This window comes from Salvia splendens, chromosome 13 (genome assembly GCF_004379255.2).
Source record: "Salvia splendens isolate huo1 chromosome 13, SspV2, whole genome shotgun sequence".
Taxonomy (NCBI): domain Eukaryota; kingdom Viridiplantae; phylum Streptophyta; class Magnoliopsida; order Lamiales; family Lamiaceae; genus Salvia; species Salvia splendens.
The window spans coordinates 29,619,569-29,639,939 of record NC_056044.1 but is presented as its reverse complement, the minus strand read 5'-3'; the positions used below and the strand labels follow the sequence as shown (position 1 = coordinate 29,639,939).

At 39.3% G+C, this 20,371-nt stretch overlaps 4 protein-coding genes across 5 annotated transcripts; 3 read left to right on the top strand and 1 right to left on the bottom strand.

Moving 5' to 3' along the window:
* Nucleotides 1-3,214, top strand: LOC121760086 (probable inactive leucine-rich repeat receptor-like protein kinase At3g03770). The gene is made up of 7 exons (XM_042155691.1): nt 1-1,494; nt 1,566-1,699; nt 1,856-2,099; nt 2,184-2,395; nt 2,487-2,512; nt 2,608-2,719; nt 2,810-3,214. Exons 1-7 carry the CDS (start codon nt 207-209, stop codon nt 3,041-3,043), a joined length of 2,250 nt encoding a protein of 749 aa, XP_042011625.1. The 5' UTR covers nt 1-206; the 3' UTR covers nt 3,044-3,214.
* Nucleotides 3,215-3,532: 318 nt separating this feature from the next.
* On the top strand, nt 3,533-11,277 carry LOC121762708 (ribonuclease J-like). Of its 2 annotated transcripts, XM_042158668.1 has the most exons (17): nt 3,533-3,826; nt 4,226-4,454; nt 4,823-4,946; nt 5,695-5,751; nt 5,975-6,166; nt 6,274-6,351; nt 6,713-6,895; nt 6,997-7,077; nt 7,594-7,659; nt 7,737-7,829; nt 8,548-8,673; nt 9,140-9,253; nt 9,466-9,561; nt 9,672-9,769; nt 9,847-10,289; nt 10,407-10,846; nt 10,960-11,277. In XM_042158668.1, exons 1-17 carry the CDS (start codon nt 3,718-3,720, stop codon nt 11,056-11,058), a joined length of 2,628 nt encoding a protein of 875 aa, XP_042014602.1. In that variant the 5' UTR covers nt 3,533-3,717; the 3' UTR covers nt 11,059-11,277. The 2 variants fall into 2 exon arrangements, with proteins under 2 accessions (XP_042014602.1, XP_042014603.1); XM_042158669.1 differs by lacking the exon at nt 3,533-3,826 and having other exon boundaries at nt 4,314-4,454; nt 4,823-4,932.
* A 550-nt stretch (nt 11,278-11,827) lies between these two features.
* On the top strand, nt 11,828-13,741 carry LOC121761418 (BTB/POZ and MATH domain-containing protein 4-like). The gene is made up of 3 exons (XM_042157067.1): nt 11,828-13,252; nt 13,330-13,488; nt 13,556-13,741. The coding sequence occupies exons 1-3, from the start codon at nt 11,960-11,962 to the stop codon at nt 13,655-13,657; spliced, it is 1,554 nt and encodes a 517-aa protein (XP_042013001.1). The 5' UTR covers nt 11,828-11,959; the 3' UTR covers nt 13,658-13,741.
* An 841-nt stretch (nt 13,742-14,582) lies between these two features.
* Nucleotides 14,583-20,125, bottom strand: LOC121760268 (conserved oligomeric Golgi complex subunit 2-like). The gene is made up of 12 exons (XM_042155916.1): nt 19,547-20,125; nt 18,494-18,700; nt 17,923-18,259; nt 17,458-17,619; nt 17,271-17,370; nt 16,972-17,175; nt 16,767-16,875; nt 16,275-16,475; nt 15,967-16,071; nt 15,654-15,779; nt 15,102-15,236; nt 14,583-15,015 (listed from the first exon to the last, which is right to left on the bottom strand). The coding sequence occupies exons 1-12, from the start codon at nt 20,006-20,008 to the stop codon at nt 14,902-14,904; spliced, it is 2,262 nt and encodes a 753-aa protein (XP_042011850.1). The 5' UTR covers nt 20,009-20,125; the 3' UTR covers nt 14,583-14,901.
* Between the last annotated feature and the right edge of the window lie 246 nt (nt 20,126-20,371).

The window sequence follows — 20,371 nt, the reverse complement described above, 5'->3', positions numbered from 1 at the left end:
ATTATTGGCTTCCACCAATTTTCAAGAACAAGAAAAAAAAAACGTGCCTCAACAAATACAACACTCTCAATTCAAAATTCCTTCATTTTTTTCACTTCACTTATTTAGGTGGATTTTGTTGAATTCTTGGATTTTTATGACCTTTTTGATTGCAACTTCATTTGCTGCTTTCTGCTCTATTTCTCTGCATTCTCTGTGTTTTTGTCATGAAACTGTCATTTTCATACTCAAGATTCATTCTGTCACTGTGTTTATCATGGAGCTTCTTGATTTGGGAGACACACCAGCTCCAATCCTCACAAACACAAGTTCTTCAACAGCTGAGAAAGCAATTAGAGTATCCAAAACAGTTAGATCACTGGCTAACTCCCGGCATTGATCTCTGCTTCACCTCCACTCCACAAGTGAACATCTCGTGCCAAAACAGCATCGTCGTTGAGATCAAAATATACGGTGATACGAAGACAAGGCCGCCTAGCTTCGATGGATTCCCATCTCCTCCCCAGACACTGTCTGGGAACTTCTCCATGGACTCACTCGTGGCCACTTTGTCGAGATTGAACAGCTTGAGAGCTCTCACCCTCGTGTCGTTGGGCCTCTGGGGCCCCATCCCGGCCATGATTTATAGGCTGGATTCTCTCGAATCGTTGGACTTGAGTTGGAACTTTCTGTATGGATCTGTTCCTGTCTCTTTCCCAAGAATTTCCACTCTTCGAGTGCTTAAACTCGAAGGGAACTTCTTGAATGCCACTTTCCCTGATTGGATCAGTCCATTTTTATTAACTGATATCAATCTGTCCAACAATGTGATCTCTGGGAAGCTGATGGATTTGAGTGGTTTAACGAGCTTGCATTCGTTGGATTTGAGCAACAACAAGCTGGATTCCGGCCTTCCTAGCCTGCCAAGTGGCATTGCCGCGGTTGTGCTGAGCAACAACTCTTTCTCAGGTGGAATTCCTAAGCAGTATGGAAAATTGAGTCAGCTTCAGCAGCTTGACCTCTCTTTCAATGCTCTAACTGAGGTGGCTGGTATAGAGGGGCTCGTTTCGTTGCCTGATATGGCTTCGCTGAACTTGGAGTCGAACATGCTGGATGGAATTCTATCACCGCGTTTGAGCTGTGGGAGCAAGCTTCAGCTGGTTGATATGTCCAATAATAGACTGAGAGGCGCGTTGCCGCCTTGTTTGAGCTCTGTTGAGAAAAATAGAACCGTACGGGTCAGTTGGAATTGCTTAGCGACTGATCCAAAGCATCAGCAGCATTCTGAAACATACTGCGCGGCTATTCTCCAAGAGAAGGCGAAACCACGAGGGAAAAAGAGTGTGGGGGTGGTTATAGGTGTTATTAGTGTAGTTGTGGTGCTTCTAGCAGTTGTTTTTCTTGTGTTGTGCCGGAAGTATTGCGCTCATGGGACGTCCGAGCAGCACTTGCTGCAGAATGCGGTTCATGATAACTCTGTCACTGGATACAATGTGCAGTTTCCGACCAGTGCTAGTATGCTCCCATCCCAACTTAACTGTTTGAACCTCATGAGACTTTCTAAAGCATTGCATTTTACTCCACAGGGTATATTTCCGTCTCGGGCAAGTTAAGCCTGCAAGACTCACCAGCTCATCGTCCGTTCTCTCTAGACGAGTTGAAGGCTTCTACCAACAACTTTGAGAGTTCTGCGTTGATGGGCAAAGGGTCGACCGGAAAGGTACAAATGCCTCTTGTATTGATGATCATTTTACTTGTATATAAATAGGCCACTTGTTTTGCTTAGTTTCCTCTTGTGAATACATGATTGATCGAACACTATTTGAAACGAAATGTCCCTAATGTTGAAAGTTTTTATATCTTGTTTTCTACTAAGATGTACAAAGGAAGGCTGGACAATGGCACACTGGCAGCTATACGTTGCCTGGTAGTGTCGAAAAAGTACACAATCCGGAATCTAAAACTAAGGCTCGATTTGCTGGCTAAGCTCAGGCATCCTCATCTTGTCTGCTTCTTGGGACACTGCATCGAGAGTGAAGGAAAAGAAGTGTCTGGTGCCAACAATGTCTACCTCATCTATGAATATGTACCGAATGGCAACTATCGAGCTCATCTATCTGGTGAGGATCGCCCGCAAATATCTTTTTAGCAACTTCTATCAGAAACAGAACTAATATTACGCTCTCTTTGCATTGCGATCTCAGAAACGAATCCGGAGAAGGTGCTCAAATGGTCGGATAGGCTGGCTGTATTGATCGGCATTGCCAAGGCGGTCCATTTTCTGCATACTGGAGTCATTCCCGGCTTCTACAGCAACCGGTTGAAGGCCAACAACATCTTGCTAGATGAGCATAGGATTGGAAAATTGAGTGATTACGGATTGTCTGTTGTAGCTCAAGATATTGACAATGACAAGGTTTGACACTCACTCTGTGTATTAGTTGGTTGAAGATATTGCAATCCACTGTAATCACTCACTGTTTTATGTCTTGATCATTTTTCTTTAGGAGAAAGAAGGAGCAGTGAGATCATGGTAATATCGCGTCTCAATCATAAAAATCCATCAATCGTTGTTGTTTTTCGCCCTTCTGTGGTTGCATTGGTTTTGACTCGAAACTGTGTTTGCAGGCAGACGAAGAGCCTGGAGGATGATATTTATAGCTTTGGCATCATACTACTTGAGTCGCTTGTTGGGCCGTCTGTTCGTTCAAGAAACGAGTCGTTTCTACTCAATGAAATGGTAAATGAATTCCTGAATGGCTTAGAATTGGAGCATATCTACTGATTATTGAGTTTGGCAATCTGAATAAATGTTTTGTGCAATTTATAGGCTTATCTTGGCAACCCGGACGGGCAGAGGCGAGTAGTTGATCCGACCGTGCTGGCATCTTGCTCGCAGGAGTCACTTTCCATTGCCATAACCTTGACGAGCAACTGCATTTCTCCCGAGTCATCAACTCGCCCGTCTTTTGAGGACATTCTCTGGAACTTGCAGTACGCGGCTCAAGTTCAGGCGACACCAAACGTTGATCCCGCATCAGTGAAAGCACTGATGTCTCCATAACTTGAAATTCTCCTCTCTATCTTGATTGGTAGTATATGCATTCATTTGTGGATGTTAATATCTGTTAAGTTTTGATCAGAGCAAGATGGCTTTTACACCTTTGTTAACTGTAAATCATGTTTGGCTGTTACTCCACTATACTTGGTTTGATATGAATAGCTCAATTTATTATATCTCCCCTCCCATTTCTCAACTCATGTCATGTGTGGTTAGCACGCTATTGCTTATACACGACGAACTGAGTTTGGTTCCTAAAAAAGAAAAAGAGTTATAAAAAAATGCTAAGAGTTATGGAAGTTATTCAGTGAAAATAACCATTGTATAATCACAATATATTCAAATAATCAAATATTATAAGGTAGACAAGTACCACATTTTAGTTAGACAGAAGTCGCATTTTAGTTATACGAAAGTCGCGTTTTAGTTATAGGAAAGTGTCGTGCCGCTTCTAAAATCTAATCTCTTTGGTGTTCTCTTTATTGTTGATAAGCAAAAGATATTTTTTGGCCACCATAGCAAAGTGAAGTGAGCAATCCGCCTTAAACCCTGCGACACACTCATTTCGCGCGCCCACACATTTTCTTCAGGGTTTTGAATTTAAGCTTCAATCTCCGCTTCTCCCGAATCTATGTATAGCATATAGATTATCGTCAACACTCGTGTCACTGTTAATTATGGCGGCTTTGAGCGCAATTTCGCTATGTCCGAACAAGCTCTTTTGGTGTCAGCCAAAGCCCAGACGGCGCTTCATTACCTGCTGTGTATCCGTCCCTTCAGTAAAAGGTGTGCTTCATTACAATTCTATTCTGTTTTGTGTTTTTGTTTTAGCTCTTATCTGTGTCGAGTTCGGTAAAAATGTGAACTTTGTTTAACCATTTCATTTGGGGATAAACTATAAGTTTAATTTTTTTTATTACGCTTGTTAATACTTAATGAGGATGAAAAGGTGGATGTATTAATGTTTATTGTGGCTTGAAAATTTTATCACTGTATTGTGTGTTCTTGGACGTGCCATTGATTGATTGATCATTACCTACGGTGTTCGAACTAGGGATTCTGGCGCGAACGAATGGCTACGACTAACTTATGCTTTGCTCCCTCAGATTTTTACTTTTTAGTTGTACTAATGAGGTATGTTGATCCCAAGCAATGCGAGAAGTGTCTCATGTGTGTGAATTATAGGTGCAAGGGGTTCTATGGTGCCTAACAGAAGGTATGGAAGAAGAGAAGGAGCTGGAAAGAGTATGGAGGATTCGGTTAAACGCAAGATGGAGCAATTTTATGAAGGCTCTGATGGACCGCCTCTACGTGTACTGCCTATTGGTGGCTTAGGAGAAATAGGGATGAATTGCATGCTAGTGGGGAATTACGACAGATATATTCTAATCGATGCTGGTATTATGTTCCCAGAGTAAGTTCTAACGAAACTAGATTTTTTTTTAACTTTCTACACGGCTACACCACAGGGAAGCTGGCAAGGACGTACATATAGTCTATTTCCTTAGACCTAGTTTTTCTTGGCGAATAGTTAGTATTTGTTGTGTATAGAATCTATACGTTGGGTTTTTTCGAAATATTCTTGATCTTGTTCTGTCTTATCTCATTAAAAACTAGTAAAATTTTAGTTTATCGCATGACCTTGTGAAGACTCTTTTTATTTTAAGTCCAACCGCCAGAAACTCTATAAGTCTAGACACATCAATGTCCTTTAATCCTGTTCTAATCACTACTGTTTTGTCCATTTTTAAATCTTGATAATGCTCTATATGTGCATCTCAGCTATGACGAACTTGGTATCCAGAAGATTATTCCTGATACCACTTTTATCAAAAAATGGAGCCACAAAATTGAAGCTGTAGTTATTACTCACGGGCATGAAGATCACATTGGTGCGTTGCCTTGGGTAAAGTTTCTAATTCTGCGTCTTGCAATATATTATGCCATGATTGACAGCGTAGACCTGCTAATTATAGAGTGCATGAAAACTTAAAAGTGCAATCATCTCTGAAGTTTTGATGCAAGTTGAACTAGCCTAGATAAGCTCTTTTTAAGATGTGTGTAGATGTTTGTGTTTTTTCTTTCCTCCTGCCACTAAAATATGGTATCTAAAGCTGGTTAACTTTCAATGTTGCTGACTAAGCAGTGAAATGACATAGTGAATTGGTGATGGTTATATGATACATTTCCTGCCCGAGGAAGTCCTCAAATGCAGGGTTCTCTGAAATTATAGCTTTCCTTCTATGTAACAAATTGTTTTAACTAAGTCTCTACTTTGCCCTTCATTTCTCAAAGTGGGATGGTGTTAGTGTTAATTGATTTTTGCCATGAGATTTTTGTTGATCTTGGGCTCACCAATTACGTCTGGTCCTAGTAAATTACTTCAGCATTTTTTTTATCACGGGAAAAACTGATATATGAACCTTCTTTGAGGCTGGTGGAAATTTATGTAACTGCTAAATATTGGGGACACTCAATACTCTGCAATAGTGCAACCTATGAATGTATCTTCATCTTATACTCTGGCATATTCATACAGAGTAAGAGACTTATGGAGAGTTTCTAAATCCTTAGTAGTTTTGTTATAAGTTCGTGACAATGTTGCTTTTTATTGAATCATGGTATTATGGTTTCACTGGTTTTGCCCCCTTCAGGTTATTCCAGCTTTGGATTCTCATACACCAATATTTGCTTCATCCTTCACGATGGAGGTTTGTGATATTTACATTTGCGATTCACTTTTACTCAATCCATTCAATACTAGCATTGTTAAATGTAGTGATTATGCTAACGGTTCTTTATTCGTCCTATCATTCGTTCAATCTAGCAGTTCTAATTTCTACTATATCTCAATATGCATCCACATGAGGTATTGGAAGGACCACAAACTGTTGATACTTATTAATTCCATGTCCTTTCTTTTTTTTGAAACAGCTTATTAAGAAGCGTCTAAAGGAGTTTGGGATGTTTCTCCCATCTAGACTTAAGGTGTTCAATACACGGAGAAGATTTGTTGCTGGGCCTTTCGAAGTTGAGCCAATAAGAGTGACACATTCTATTCCAGATTGCTGTGGGTTGGTTTTCCGATGTGCTGATGGTACTATTCTTCACACAGGAGACTGGAAGGTACTTTGCATATTTATATCTTTCCTTTCATTTAGGATATTTGCTTTTGTGGATAACTATTTTACTTTTTCAGTGTTTTGATAATTGATATTAACAAATAATTTCAGATAGATGAGGCGCCATTAGATGGGAATGTTTTTGATCGTGAAGCACTGGAAGAACTTTCAAAGGAAGGAGTGACTTTGGTGAGCAGTTCAACTTCTTTGTTAATCTCTGCTCAATAGTAAATCTTATCCGGAGTATAAAGTCATGTTTACTGATTTATAATCATGATTAACCAAAAAATGCTCAAGGGTGTCAGATATTGCCCAATTTTCGTATGATCTATTCTTGCACTGCTCATTCATGACCATAACATATTCTTGAATTCTAAGACGATGCAATAAAGTAGGAAAACTTTGAAGACCCTCCGAGTTTATACATCCTTTTATAGTAATTAATAATGCTGTCAATGTTGTATTATTAAAGTAAATACACTAAATTCATGAATCATTCTTCAGAAAGGCTCAAATAGCTATCTTTTTTTTGCTGTCTCTTGCTTTGTAGATGATGAGTGATTCGACAAATGTGCTTTCACCAGGAAGGACACTAAGTGAGACAGTCGTGGCTGATTCATTATTGAGACATATATCAGCTGCGAAAGGAAGGGTTATCACCACTCAATTTGCCTCGAATATTCATCGGCTTGGCAGTGTAAAAGCTGCAGCTGATCTGACTGGGCGGAAGCTGGTACGCTACATCTATTTTTCCCTATTTTTTCACTCAGAATTTACTGTCAAAATTATCTGAGAAAGAAATTGCTTTGGCAATTTTTGGCATTCATAATTTAGGTATTTGTTGGTATGTCCTTGAGGACTTACCTTGATGCTGCGTGGAAAGATGGAAAGGCACCCATTGATCCTTCAACTCTGGTAATGTCTTGCGTTTTCAAACTGCACTCGCTACAATTTAGTCTTTCTTCAGACAATCTTTAGTTGCATTGGAACCATGTCCATGTGTTTGTCATAGCGCTCTTGTTAGCTATAAATAGTAGGACGTACAATCAGAATCTCTCAGACTCCAACAAGTTTGAATAGGAGAGTTGGAAAATAGAAGCCATGAGTTGATGATGGAATGAAAAAATGTGATACATCAATCGAAACAACTTGGAGAAATAGGACTCCATCTTCCAGAGATCCTCCCAACACCTCACCCTGTGTTGAATGTTAGCCTTTTAAAAACTTTTGTAAATTATATCTTGAATAAAATAAACAGCTGCCATATCCTTGCTTTATTTGTACACTGATGGAAATTTGATTAGTAGCTTTCACGTGTAATTATCAAATATCAAAGCAGAATGTCAATCATACCTTTGATTATTCCCCTATATTGCACTTGTTATAAGTACTGTACTTTTGTGAACTTTCTGATAAAGTTTTAGTGAACAGGTGAAAGTAGAAGATATTGATGCTTATGCCCCAAAAGACTTGCTAATTGTCACCACTGGTTCTCAAGTAGGCCACTCCAGCCTTTTCTGTTAATGTTTGATTGTAGAATGTCTAGTTTATGAATTAATCTCCAACTCTGTCAGGCAGAACCACGTGCAGCACTGAATCTTGCCTCTCATGGAAGTAGCCATTCCCTCAAGTTGAACAAAGAAGATTTAATCTTATATTCTGCTAAGGTAAAAGATATTCTGTTAGATTTAAGACTAATTGTGAAATTCTTGGTCTTTAGAGATCTTGCCATTCACTGTTGTCATAAATAACATACTAGTATAAGAAAGTCTTCTATTGAGATTTTATTCATTACTGTGATGTTAAAACTCTGCATATGGCTACATTTGCACTAGAAAATCTCAATTCCTCATCATATGATAAGAAAGGAAGCAAAACTATGCTTGTGCAGGATGCTAGAGCTCTAGTTGGTTTTATTTACTGAATTCATGGAAGCGAAAGCACATCCTCTGATCTTAAAAGTTCCTAAATATCCAAAATTATTTCTTTGAAATTATATTTTACATGTCCTTCAAGACAATTGGAATGTTTCTGTTACTGTATGTGAACCGATACCTCATATATTGAAACTAAGCATTTCCGAAACAAGCCTCTTGATCTTGGAAGCCTAGTTTTGTGGTAAAAATTAGCCAGTGGGTTAATTTTCCTATTGAAGTGCTCCCCGAATTCCATCTTACATGCTCCTTATCCTTGCAGTGAAGACTCTAAACTAAATTGTTGTATGTTCTTTGAATTAAAACTTTTCCCATCATTGTTCACAAATGCATCCAGATCTTTCATTTCAGGGGGATTTATGGGCTCTCTAAGTATTTGTATTCCTAATTCTATATCTGACTCATTTTTTGAGTAGTTTCATACGGACTGCTTATAACTTCTATATTATAGGTAATCCCAGGCAATGAGACAAGAGTCATGAAAATGATGAATCGCCTTGCAGAAATTGGACCACAAATAGTTATGGGGAAGAATGAACTGCTGCATACATCTGGTCACGCCCATCGTGAAGAACTGGTAAGACATTTGACTGCTTTAGAAAATCCTTGTAATGTGCTAGTTCACACAGTGATGATGTAAGGTTGGGTTCTATATGCCGAACCTTCTAAGTTCAGAAGCAATCATTCAGCTCATAGATCTTATTGTGTTCGCTGCATACAAATTCTTGTTACCATCACTGACGGTTTTAGCTTTAGATTGTTCTAATGATTAAAATATTTAAAAGTGTGCCTTTTACCTTGGTGTGAATGCTGAAGGGGGTTTATTTATTCCCATCCATCATGTTTTGCACATTTCCAAGTGGATCTTTTACCGCACACATTATTAATGACGTCACTTAAATAGCCTACTAATCTCTCTGGCATTTTTAGATACTGCTATTTCCTTGACATAATTTGTAAATGATGCTGTTGTCACTTTTCATGTCCCCATAATTAGCTGGTTGGATTCATAAAATGAAGTTTTACCGTATTCTTTTTGTAAGGATGAAGTGCTAAAAATTGTTAAACCTCAACACTTCCTGCCTATTCATGGAGAGCTCTTATTCTTGAAAGAGCATGAGTTGCTAGGAAGATCAACTGGGGTTCGTCATACTACTGTAAGTAATTAATTTCAGTTTAAATTCTAATCTGGCTTCCATTTAATTTGATATTTCCTGTAAGTTTCATTCTTAATCTTGATTAAGACACTAGTTACGGAGGTCCATCTCTCATGTTTTCATGTCCATCTTCCACAGATGTTTTGATAAAATGGAACACTGAATTCTTGCTTCACATGGCGTTAATTATGTAACTCCCCGTTCGATTTCAGGTTATAAAGAATGGGGAGATGCTAGGGGTGTCACATCTGAGAAATAGAAGAGTTCTATCAAATGGGTTCATTGCCCTTGGTAAAGAAAATCTGCAGGTTAAGGGAACTTCTCATCTGTTCTCTCTTTCATACATATATCTAGATGAGGGCATATCACAACCTGTAGATAGCTAATAAATATCCTACTTATTGTATTTGAACACCAGTTGATGTACAGCGATGGTGACAAAGCATTTGGCACAGCAACTGAACTATGTATCGATGAGAGAATGAGAATTGCATCGGATGGCATTATAGTTGTCAGGTATGTCATCCAGAAATCCTGCCTGTACTGGTCTTTGCCTTTTGAACTCATGATTACAGCCTCGCCTATCAATGCAGCATGGAAATTATGCGTCCAGATGGTTCGGTTGAGAAGACATTAAAAGGAAAAATTAGAATTACAACGCGATGCTTATGGCTAGATAAAGGGAAGCTTTTGGATGCACTTCATAAGGCTGCACATGCTGTTCTGTCGAGCTGCCCAGTGAGTTGCCCTCTAGCTCATATGGAAAGAATAGTGTCGGAAGTTTTGAGAAAAATGGTGAGGAAGTACAGTAGCAAAAGACCGGAAGTGATAGCAATTGCTATTGAGAATCCAGTTGGAGTGGTTGCTGATGAAATCAACGAAAAACTATCTGGAAAGGCCCATATCAATCCTGAGTTCTCAGCATCGCGAAAAGCAATCGATAGACACGAGAAGAGAAAACAACCAATTGCTAGGCGAGAGGAAGATGGCAATGACTTTGCATTTGAAAAAAGTACATCAGTACAAGAATTAGAAGGTTAGTTTTCTAAGACGACTCTCTGCGATTTGGCTGGTTGTTTGTCATCACATAGTATTTATATCTGTTTGGAGTCCTGTCTGTACATTTCTTAAGATTTAATGGCTGATTTTGCAGATCAGGATTTTGATGAGGTTCGAGGTGAAATAGCTGCTTCAAATTCTCGATTGCCAGATAGAGCACCAAAAACCGATGAATCAGACAACTTTTGGAAGCCATTTGTATCCTCATCAGAGCCAGTTCAAGCTGAACCTAATGGCGAATTGCTTCCAGCAGCAGAAGTCAAAGAAAAAGGCGAAGACGAACGTAGTGAAGTTGACCCTGGCTTGCCAGACCAGCGTGCTAAATCATCTAAGACTGTGAAAAGGAACAAGTGGAGACCCGAAGAGATCAAGAAGCTGATTAAAGTGCGCGGGGAGCTTCATAATCGATTCCAAGTTCAGAAAGGACGGATGGCTCTCTGGGAAGAGATATCGTCAAATTTGTTGGCAGATGGAGTCAGTAGAAGCCCCGGACAATGTAAATCTCTCTGGACATCCCTTGTTCAAAAATACGAGGTTCGTTTCCTAATTTACGCATGCGTACATCTCTTACTTCCTCGATAGATGTCTCATGTATCCTATGTTTCTGTGACTAATTTCGACTCTCACATCTGATCCGTTTTGAACAGGAAAGCAAGAGCGATAAACAAAACCGATCGAGCTGGCCGTATTTTCAAGATTTAGACAACATTTTATCAAGTTTGGAAACAAGTGGTAGTTCCAAATGATTCTGCCTGGCTCGTGGGAAATTGGTATCAACAAGATTTATTCAAGAATTCATGTAAAATCTAGAATTTTAAGTTTAAAGAATAGTGTTACCCGTTTGAAAGTTTTGGCGGGAAGAATATGTTAAAATAACCAATTTTGTAGCCTAGCAATTTTTATTTTTTAGTTAAAGTTGTTGCATGAATATAAAGATAATTTAGTAAGAATAAGCATTATTAGTTTGTCCTCTCCCCCCACAATATATACTACCTATGTGGGAGACATTTTTTTTGTCACGAGTTTGAAAGTGGTAAAAGTTATATGATTTTTTTGTCATGAGTTTGAAAGTGGTGACAAGTTAAAAGAAGATAAAATAAGAAGATAGCTAAATAGAATAACAAATCATCTCCAAAAGATTTACTGATTCTCCGTCTCATTTAAGATGACATATTTTCCTTTTTAGTTTGTTTAAAATAAGATGAAATATTTCTTTTTTTGAAAACTTTCTCTCTTCAATTAATACATCCAACCACTTTTTTTCACTATGGTTAAAATATTCATCTTTCTCTCTCTATTTTAATACTTACGTCCACATTTTCTCTCCCTAATTAAAACATTAACCAATAACTCTTAAAATCTCGTGTAGGCCAAAAAATGTGTCATCTTAGCCAGGACGGAGGGAGTACTATTTAGCTTGCATTGTCTCGAAAAAGAATACGAATCGATGGAGTATTATTGTCATCTACTCCGACCTTAAATCGTTCAAAATTCTGTTTGTTCATCATGAGGAAATACAGTTTCTCCCTTTTCCGTTCTAAACTCTTCAATCCTCTCTGTTTTCTTCGTCAAAGCTCAATCCTGTTTCTTCATCGATCAAAAAAATGTCCGTGCAATCGATTTTTGTAAATTTCTTCATGCATTGAAATGAAAAGAGACGAGGATTCAAGAGGAGTCAATTTTTTGGAAGACGTCAGCGGTCCATTCTACGTCCACGACGGCGATTCACCTGGTTTAATACTCGTTACCGATCTTCTGATCGGTGCAAATTACGACGATTGGAGCCGCTGTATGCTCACGGCTCTCACCGCCAAGAACAAGCTAGGTTTTATCGACGGATCCACCCCGAAACCAGATACGCTCGATCCTAGTTACAACTATTGGATGCGGTGCAACAGCATAGCGGTTTCCTGGCTCCGGAATTCGGTCGATCCAGAGATACGATCGAGTTTGCTCCACCTCGAATCCGCCGCTCAGATATGGAAGGATCTCCATAAACGCTTCTCACACAGTAACGCGGCAGCTTGCATTTACCGATTAAAGCGACAGCTCGCGAATTTAAAGCAAGGATCCATGGATGTACATTCGTACCACGACAAATTCCGAGCATGTTGGGATGAATTGCTGGAATTTCAGCCGATTGCGTCCGATTTTCAGCAGCAAGAGTGTGTTATCCAGTTTCTGATGGGGCTCAACGACTCCTATTCCGAGCTACGTTCGCGACTCATCTACGAGGAATCGGAACCTCTGCCACCTCTAAGCAAGGTTTTCTCCTTGGTGCTTCAAGAGGAAAAACGACGCCGTATGCAAAGCTTTTCTATCATGGAAAAGGGGCAAACCAGAGTGAAATTGATGGAAAAGAAATCTTACATGTTTGTGGTGAGGAATTACTCAGCATATGAAGGAATTGGAATGGGTAACTGGATTCAGAGTAGGCCTTTTGTTGTAGGAGGCCACAGATTTAGACTACATTTCTATCCTGAAGGGAAGGACATATCTTCGCACTACCGTAGCCTAGTGTCGTTACTTATCAAGAACGAGAGTGCAACGAGCGTGCAGCTCGTTGCTGCTCTCGAGGTTTTGGATCGAGAGGGTGTTGGTGGTTATGCTGGATATTCTTGCTTTGATGACAGAAAAGTTTATAAGCGTGTTGTCACTATAGAGGCTGGGAAACAGTATGGGGAGATCGACTTCCATATCGAATCTAGTGAGTACGTGAGAGATGATTCTATCACAATCAGAGCAACCTTAGGTGTTTTTGTCGATCAACCGTCCAAGGCCGGCCCTCCACTGGCGCGCTGCCTAGTTTTCCAAGTGGGAGATCGAAGATACTATGCCGATGAGGCTGTGATAACAGCGCGGTGCCCTAATCTTCTTTCGTTTTCCCAATCCCAATCCGAGTACATTGTCGTTTCAGATGTGAATACTAATGTGTTTGAGGTATTCACTTCATTTTGATTTGAGTTACAACAGCCACGAGTGTACACTTATTATACTCTGCATTTCATATTTTGCAGGCTGTCCTCTGGTTTATATATAATCAAGTGGTTCACAAACGAGATATAGAGGCTATTGCTAGTTCGAATTCGTTCGCGCTCAAGATTCTTGCAACAGCTGATCGGTTCGAATTGAATTGCCTTAGACGACAGTGTGAATCGTACATTGCCTACGGCGAGGTCATCACCTGATCCTGTTTGTTTCTGAATCTGGTTTAGAGAGATTGTGTTAACACTGTTTTTGTAGGTGGTGGAATTTTACTACTTATATGAATCTGCTTTCAAAGAATTATGGAGCTTTGGATGCGGGCTGTGGTCAGAGATGAAGGAGTTATCTCACAAGAGATGATGAGGCTTAGTTGTTTGAGGTTAGTTGAGTAAACAAGTTTTAAGTTTGTCTATGTTTATAACATTGTAAATTTAACTCCTTTTAGTTGGCCATATTTTGTTGGTGCTAATCTCTTATCCTAATTCTTTGATTGATGAATTTTCCTTAAATATTCTCTTTCTTTAATAGTATATTTTATTGTAGTGGGCCTTCAATTCTCTCTCTCGCACATTCTTCTTCTCCATACGAGTGACTAGTAAGTGTTTTTTCACCATGGAATCAATGCTTTGCTTTCAGGATTTAATGAATGTCAAATATTCCTAATCAATTGGAAACCAAATACTTTTATGCAGTTAATTTTCACAAGTTTCTATTTAAGTAATCATAAAATTTCTTGAAAACCAGATTTTTTTGCAATTTTATTTTATAAAAACTGCGCTTTGTAAAGAGACATCCATGGTCATCTCATTTGAACTCGTTTCTTTCCCTTAAGATTGAGGATATTATTTTCAATAAATTAAAAAAAAGTAGAATTTGCATATAAGCGAGTGGGTAGGAAGGGGATAGTGAAGATGACTACCAGACTTTTGCAGGAGTCTATCAAAAGACAAAAATTACATTAGTCCTACTCACTGTAAGTCAGTAATTGCCTATAAAATCTTATAATAACAAGCAAAATATACTTTTTAGTATTGCTTCATTTGACTATTTGTGGAGCATTATCACTCGTATGGTTGAAGAAGAAGAGCGTATGAGAGAAAATTGAAGGCCGCACTACAATAAAATATACTATTAAAGAGAGAATATTTAAGGAAAACTCATTAAACAAATGATGGTTCATTAAACACGTCAGCAGTCGCTCACCTCACGCCCACCACATAGTGTCGCCCAGCTGAACATATCTCACTAGGAACAAACTAAAATTATAAGATAAAACAAACAACAATAAACATGCAATTGACTAGCGTAATGCTCATAGATGGTAATCACATAAGATATATATGTATATTTGTTGTATCGAAAACAAACTTGACAACAGTACCATTGCAAGAAAAGACTGATTCCATCGGTCATTCAGTTTTATACATATAAGAATGCTAAAAACAGACAGAATGACCTCGGAAGATGAAATAAAATAAGCCAGTAATTTACCCTACACATGAAAAATGGCTCAATATAAGGACAACAAAAACAGTATATCTTGGCCGCTGTGGTTCACTCTTCCTCTTCTTCTAGCATAAGTCCACTTTTGTCGAAATTCTGCACTAGAAGCTTATGGTGTTTTGCCTCTCCGAAGGGGCAACACACTGCCACAAGGAACGATATGCCGGCATAGAAGTAGCATCAACCCCGAGCAAAGCAAGGTTACGCCCATACTCCTGAATATCAAATAAAACTCCTAAGAGTGAGCCAAATAGTGCCAGGCTTACGGTTTCCACAGCATTTAATTAGAGTTATATATCACCTGAATATCAAGAAATAACTGCATGCATATCTTGTCTGTATCAGATATGTTATTGTCTGAGACATCTGAACTTGCTCCAGCTCGTCTTTGGGCGCCCAAACGTATTTTCTGAAGTGATGTCTCGGTTTTCCTGGCCTGTCAATTGAATATCAGGTTGTAGGTGATCTCCCCGAAAATAAAACAGAAATCGCAGATTTACTTGATGCCTAAAACTTTTGAGTGCAGCTACAACTACCTTCTTAATAATACAATAAATCCTATACACGGGACCTTGTGTTAATTCTTCTGTTGTAGGTTTTAAAAGAGGGGGCGCAAGAAAAATTCTTAGAGATCTAAATATCCCTCATAATTGTTCAAGTTGGTTAAATTCAAACCTATTATGACAACAGAAATGTAGCTTTTATGTTAGTGCTTTTTCCATGAGGTTCGCATAATATGATATTATTGAACACCTAAGAAAGAGCTAGGAATAGGAAAACTAACTCTCAGAATAGCTAAAAAATATGGACAATCAGATCCAGGAGAAAAAGTTCTCCGGATGGTTTCACTTACCACACTAACAAGGTCAGAAGCTAATTCATAATATCGACGAGTGATCTCAGAAGCAGTGCCCTGTAAGAGTTCCTCCCTATGCTCTGTGGTCAAATATCTAGCAGCCTGCTTCCCTTCCAGAAAATGCTGCAAAAAGCATGACGTAGAACAGACTAGGTTCTCAAATCAGTGGTTTCAGGGTCAACAGGCAATAGGAGTATGTACATTTGAAAACAATACTTCTAACAAGTCAATTGCTCCCAGTAATTAAGAAGAGTAGACTGAAATTCATTCTTGCTAAGATGTAAAGTTTCATGAGCTAAAGCATTCTTACCTTTAAAGGGCGCAATACCCCAGACACATAGGGTGAATGCCTAACAGGAAGAGGTTTGTTCGTCATCCTAAATGTTGCAGTTATTCCTTTGATTTGTCGCAAATCCTACACAAATTATTGAAACATGCATCAGGGTGGTTCCGGTGAAGAGAATTTTTCATCTCACATCAACGCAATATCCACAAATAATGATAGGAAAAACCGATCTGCCGGAAAAATCCGCGAAAAGGTTCTATTGCTAGCAGCAGCATTACATTCTAATACTATTTGTTAGGAATTGAAATGAAATTGGCAAAAAGATCACTAACCTCCACAGACTTCTCAACAAGAGCTTCTACAATTGAATTGATTACAGGAGTCTGAAGAACTTTTAGGGAATCACTACCCTGTAAAATACTCTGCTTCACAAGATCAAGTACTTCAGAGGAACAAGACTTGAGAAGCCCGAGTACATGGTCAAGATAATCACTGCGAACTTCCTCCACAAGATTATTTAAATCATGAATTATCTGCAACATAAAACCTATTTTGTCAGGCAAAGAGTAGCTACAGAACTTCATTACAAGTAGCACAATATCCTTATTTTATTAGACAGGAAGGTAAATCGAATAAAAGCCTCTTTAGGAGTCAGTTGGTTGGTTAGTCATTTCAGGTCTTACAGGACATAGCAATCTACCTGCCATAGAGCATATGGCATCCTCAACTTGGTAGGTAAACAAAGGCTAAATACGGGGGGGGGGGGGGGAGGCAGCAAGAAAATCTATTTGCAGAGATATCATCTGACTAGGTGAGATACATACGTAGAGGAAATCATCTGGGGAAGCAGATGTTGCCCATTCAGATCCAGAAGTGGCAGCTGCATTACCAGCTTTTCGAGCACTAAGTCCAGCTGACAACCAATTGGAGTATCTGCACCATAAACAATTAGATCTCACACAAAAACTTTAGTTCAGGTTGAAATCCTAATGCTCAAGTTTATTAACCAAAACTATAGAGCATGCTGACCTTGAAAGAAGTTGCAAAAATAAGCGCAGAAACTTGTCAGAACAAGAAAGCAGGAGAACATCATCTCTCCAACACGATCTCAAGCAATCCATAAGAGAGATACTTTGCTTCAATACCAAACTTTGAGAGTTTTCCAGGTTCGGGGACGGCACAAGTGTAGTAGTCGTGAGTGCAGAATCCAAAGAACCAGCTATTTCCTGGAACCTGAGGTTGCAAAGCAACAGTTCAAATTTCAACCTTCCCAAGATTTTTAAGGCCTCGCATCAGGTATAGGAAATTATATAAATTGTCATACATACCTCAATGAGAAATAAACTCCAGTATTCCATTGCTTCATGAACTCTATATAGACTGGCTCTTCACGGAGTTTGGCAAAAGCAGACCTAGAGGGACAGTGACCTTGAAAAATACCAAAGGGCATGAGCATAAAATGTAACACAGGATAAAAGTCACGAGCCAATAGAATGTTAAAAGCCCATCAACCACCTTCAAGATATTCCAAGAAACTTAGGCTTGACTTATAGTTTTTCAAAAACTCCGTGGGCCTTCCGGGAGAGAAAGCCCCAGGTTTCCCCTTTTGGATGGCTGATAAGACCTCCTTGAGTATAGAATTTGCCAGAAAGCTAAAAACATGAAGACCTGAATTTTCTGCAAAAATTGAGATACTGACACAATCAGTACATGTGTTAAGAAACTTATAATACTGTTGATACATCAAGTCATGAAGAGATGCAAGTCCATAACGCATGCACACACTACACAGGGTCCAGAAATAAATGCAAAAAATGAAAAATAAAAATACAAATACAAATACAAAGCAAAACAAATCAACTCAGAAATCCTCATTTTTACAATTTGATACTAGCAACAACTAGTGTAGCATTGTAACATGATAATTTCAGGAGAACAGAATTGGAGAATTGTATTATTTTGACTGAAAAACAAGAACACCTGTAGAAGATATCTCCAACAGAAATTTACAGTCATCTTCAATATGTTGCTTGATCCTTTCATAGTCTTGCTCAAGATCATCTCCAGTGGACCCTCCAACAGTTACAGATAAGCCATGAGGGATGACTTTTTGTATGAATGGTGCTACAATGGTTGAGCGAAAAATTTCTTCAGCACTATTGGTATTATCAGTAGCAGCATATGCACGTAAACAATTGTAGATAACACTTGCATCCTTGTGCTCCAGCCCATCTATGAAACAGTGCCCCAAGCTTGTATCTAGCAACAAGCTAGCATTCTGAATCCTCTTCACCATGTTCTCTATGAAGGGCATGTTCTGTACTGCCATCACAGACAGAATCAGAATCAGTATTACAGGTCTCTATATGTAAAATACGATTTTTCAACAGTTGAGAGTCAAATTACTATAAGTTGTTGAACAAAAATCCACAATGATAAAAGTCCAGTATAGTTTTATCAATACATGGAAAAAAAGTCTTCAGTGCATTTGCCATAATTTTATAATGAAGAGAAGGATGTAAGCCTCGGTACAAGATGGAGCAAGATAGACCTGTGCATGAGCAATATAAAACTTTAGGCGGTTCATTTCACTAGCAATTCTCTCCAGGAGCATGCTTTGTGTTTCACGGAGGTTGGTTCCGTTTTCTGCATGTTGTAAAGAAATACCATTGCTTATTTGACCCTTCTCAGCAGAGTTGATGTTACTGCCTGGCCAATCAGCTGGAACAGTTGGCAGTTCCTTTATCAATTTTTCAACCTGGCAACAGACATTATAAGCTTTCATCACACATAAACAATGTAAGAAATTAAGAACCAATATGTAAGACAGTGGAAGAGCCTCATGTAAATAGAAAAACTTCTTTACTAGAGTTGCAACTATCTTCAGCGTCGAGCTCCCTTAGTTATCTGATGCTTATTAATCTAACTCATATTCGTCCAATTTCAAAATAGGAATTCCTTTACAAACCATATATCCCCATTCATTGAACCTTACACGAAAATACAAACCATATAGCCCGCAAAATTGATATACAGATCAGTCGTCAAAGGCTGACTCTTGTAATTGGGGGGTGAAGAAAAGAAGTACTCTTAACACTTTGTGTTTGATCCGACATGATAGTAGCGCATCCATTTCAAACAAACTTTCCAAACAAGATATTTCGAATGCAATCTCCAGCGCCGTTCGTCCTCCATATTCATGTACGGACCCTCACCACAAATACTAGTAGCAAAGTGGTTTGTTCCTCAGAGTTAAGGCTAGCAGTGTACGATAGCTATGATTTGAAATGATTCACTAGGGCAAAATCAATGTCCATAGAGATATTGCTACATTCCACACCAAATAAAGACACGCACATTCACATTTCATCAAACACTATCAAATCAATTTGAACTCCTAAATTACAAAATATAAAGGAACAAAATCAATGTCCTCAGAGATATTGCTACATTTCACACCAATTAAAGACATGCAGTACACATTCACATTTCATCAAACATTATCCAATCAATATGAACTCCTAAACTACAAAATTCAAAGGAACAACTTCATGATCTAGAAATATGAATCGCCAATTCTGAATCCAATCGAAACCAGCCGTACCTTAGAAACGACATGAAATGTGTCGAGCAGCAACTCCAAGACCTCCCGCGCCTCGTTGGCCTGAGCGCGCTGCTTGAGCCGGCTCTGCAGAGCCGCCAAGGAGCTGTCAACGGATCCGCGGAAGGACAAGATCTTCTCCTTGATCTCGAGGAGCGGGGCACGCATACGCACCACGACGCCGTCCACGTCGACGAGCTTTGTGCTGAGGCTAACGAAATCGGCATAGTCGCGGTTGATGAGCTCGACGAGCTCGTGCTTGAGAGCGCCGAGGTGAGATCGGAGCTCGGAGCGGAGAGTGTCGAAGGGGACGAAGGTGCGGAGATCGGAGATGTACGACTCCGGATCGAATTCCGGGTCGGAGAACTTGGAGGGGTTCAGCCATAGCGGGTGGGCGTCGTCGATTGGATCGCCGAACAAATCAGTGGCGGATCTGGGCAGTGGGGGGTGCAGATCTGTTGCCATTGGAGAAATGTGATGGTGCTCGAGCAAACTGCGGTTTTTGAAAGAGGGGGGTTTTACGTATGCGACTGATTGCTATTCGTCGTTTGTATGAAATGCGATTTTCAGTTACTGCACACCGTCTTCAGTCTTCACCGTCGTGCTATCGACCTGAGTCACCAACTTATATACTCCCTCCGTCCCGCACTACTCGCACTTATTTCCTTTTTGGGCGTCCCAAGTTACTTGCACTCTTTCCATTTTTAGTAAAAAATTTCACCTACAGCCGTCATTTTTGACTTTCCTATACACTCATTCCTTAATCTCCGAGCCGAAAAGGAAATGAGCGAGTAGCCCGGGACGGAGGGAGTACTATAGTAGTATATT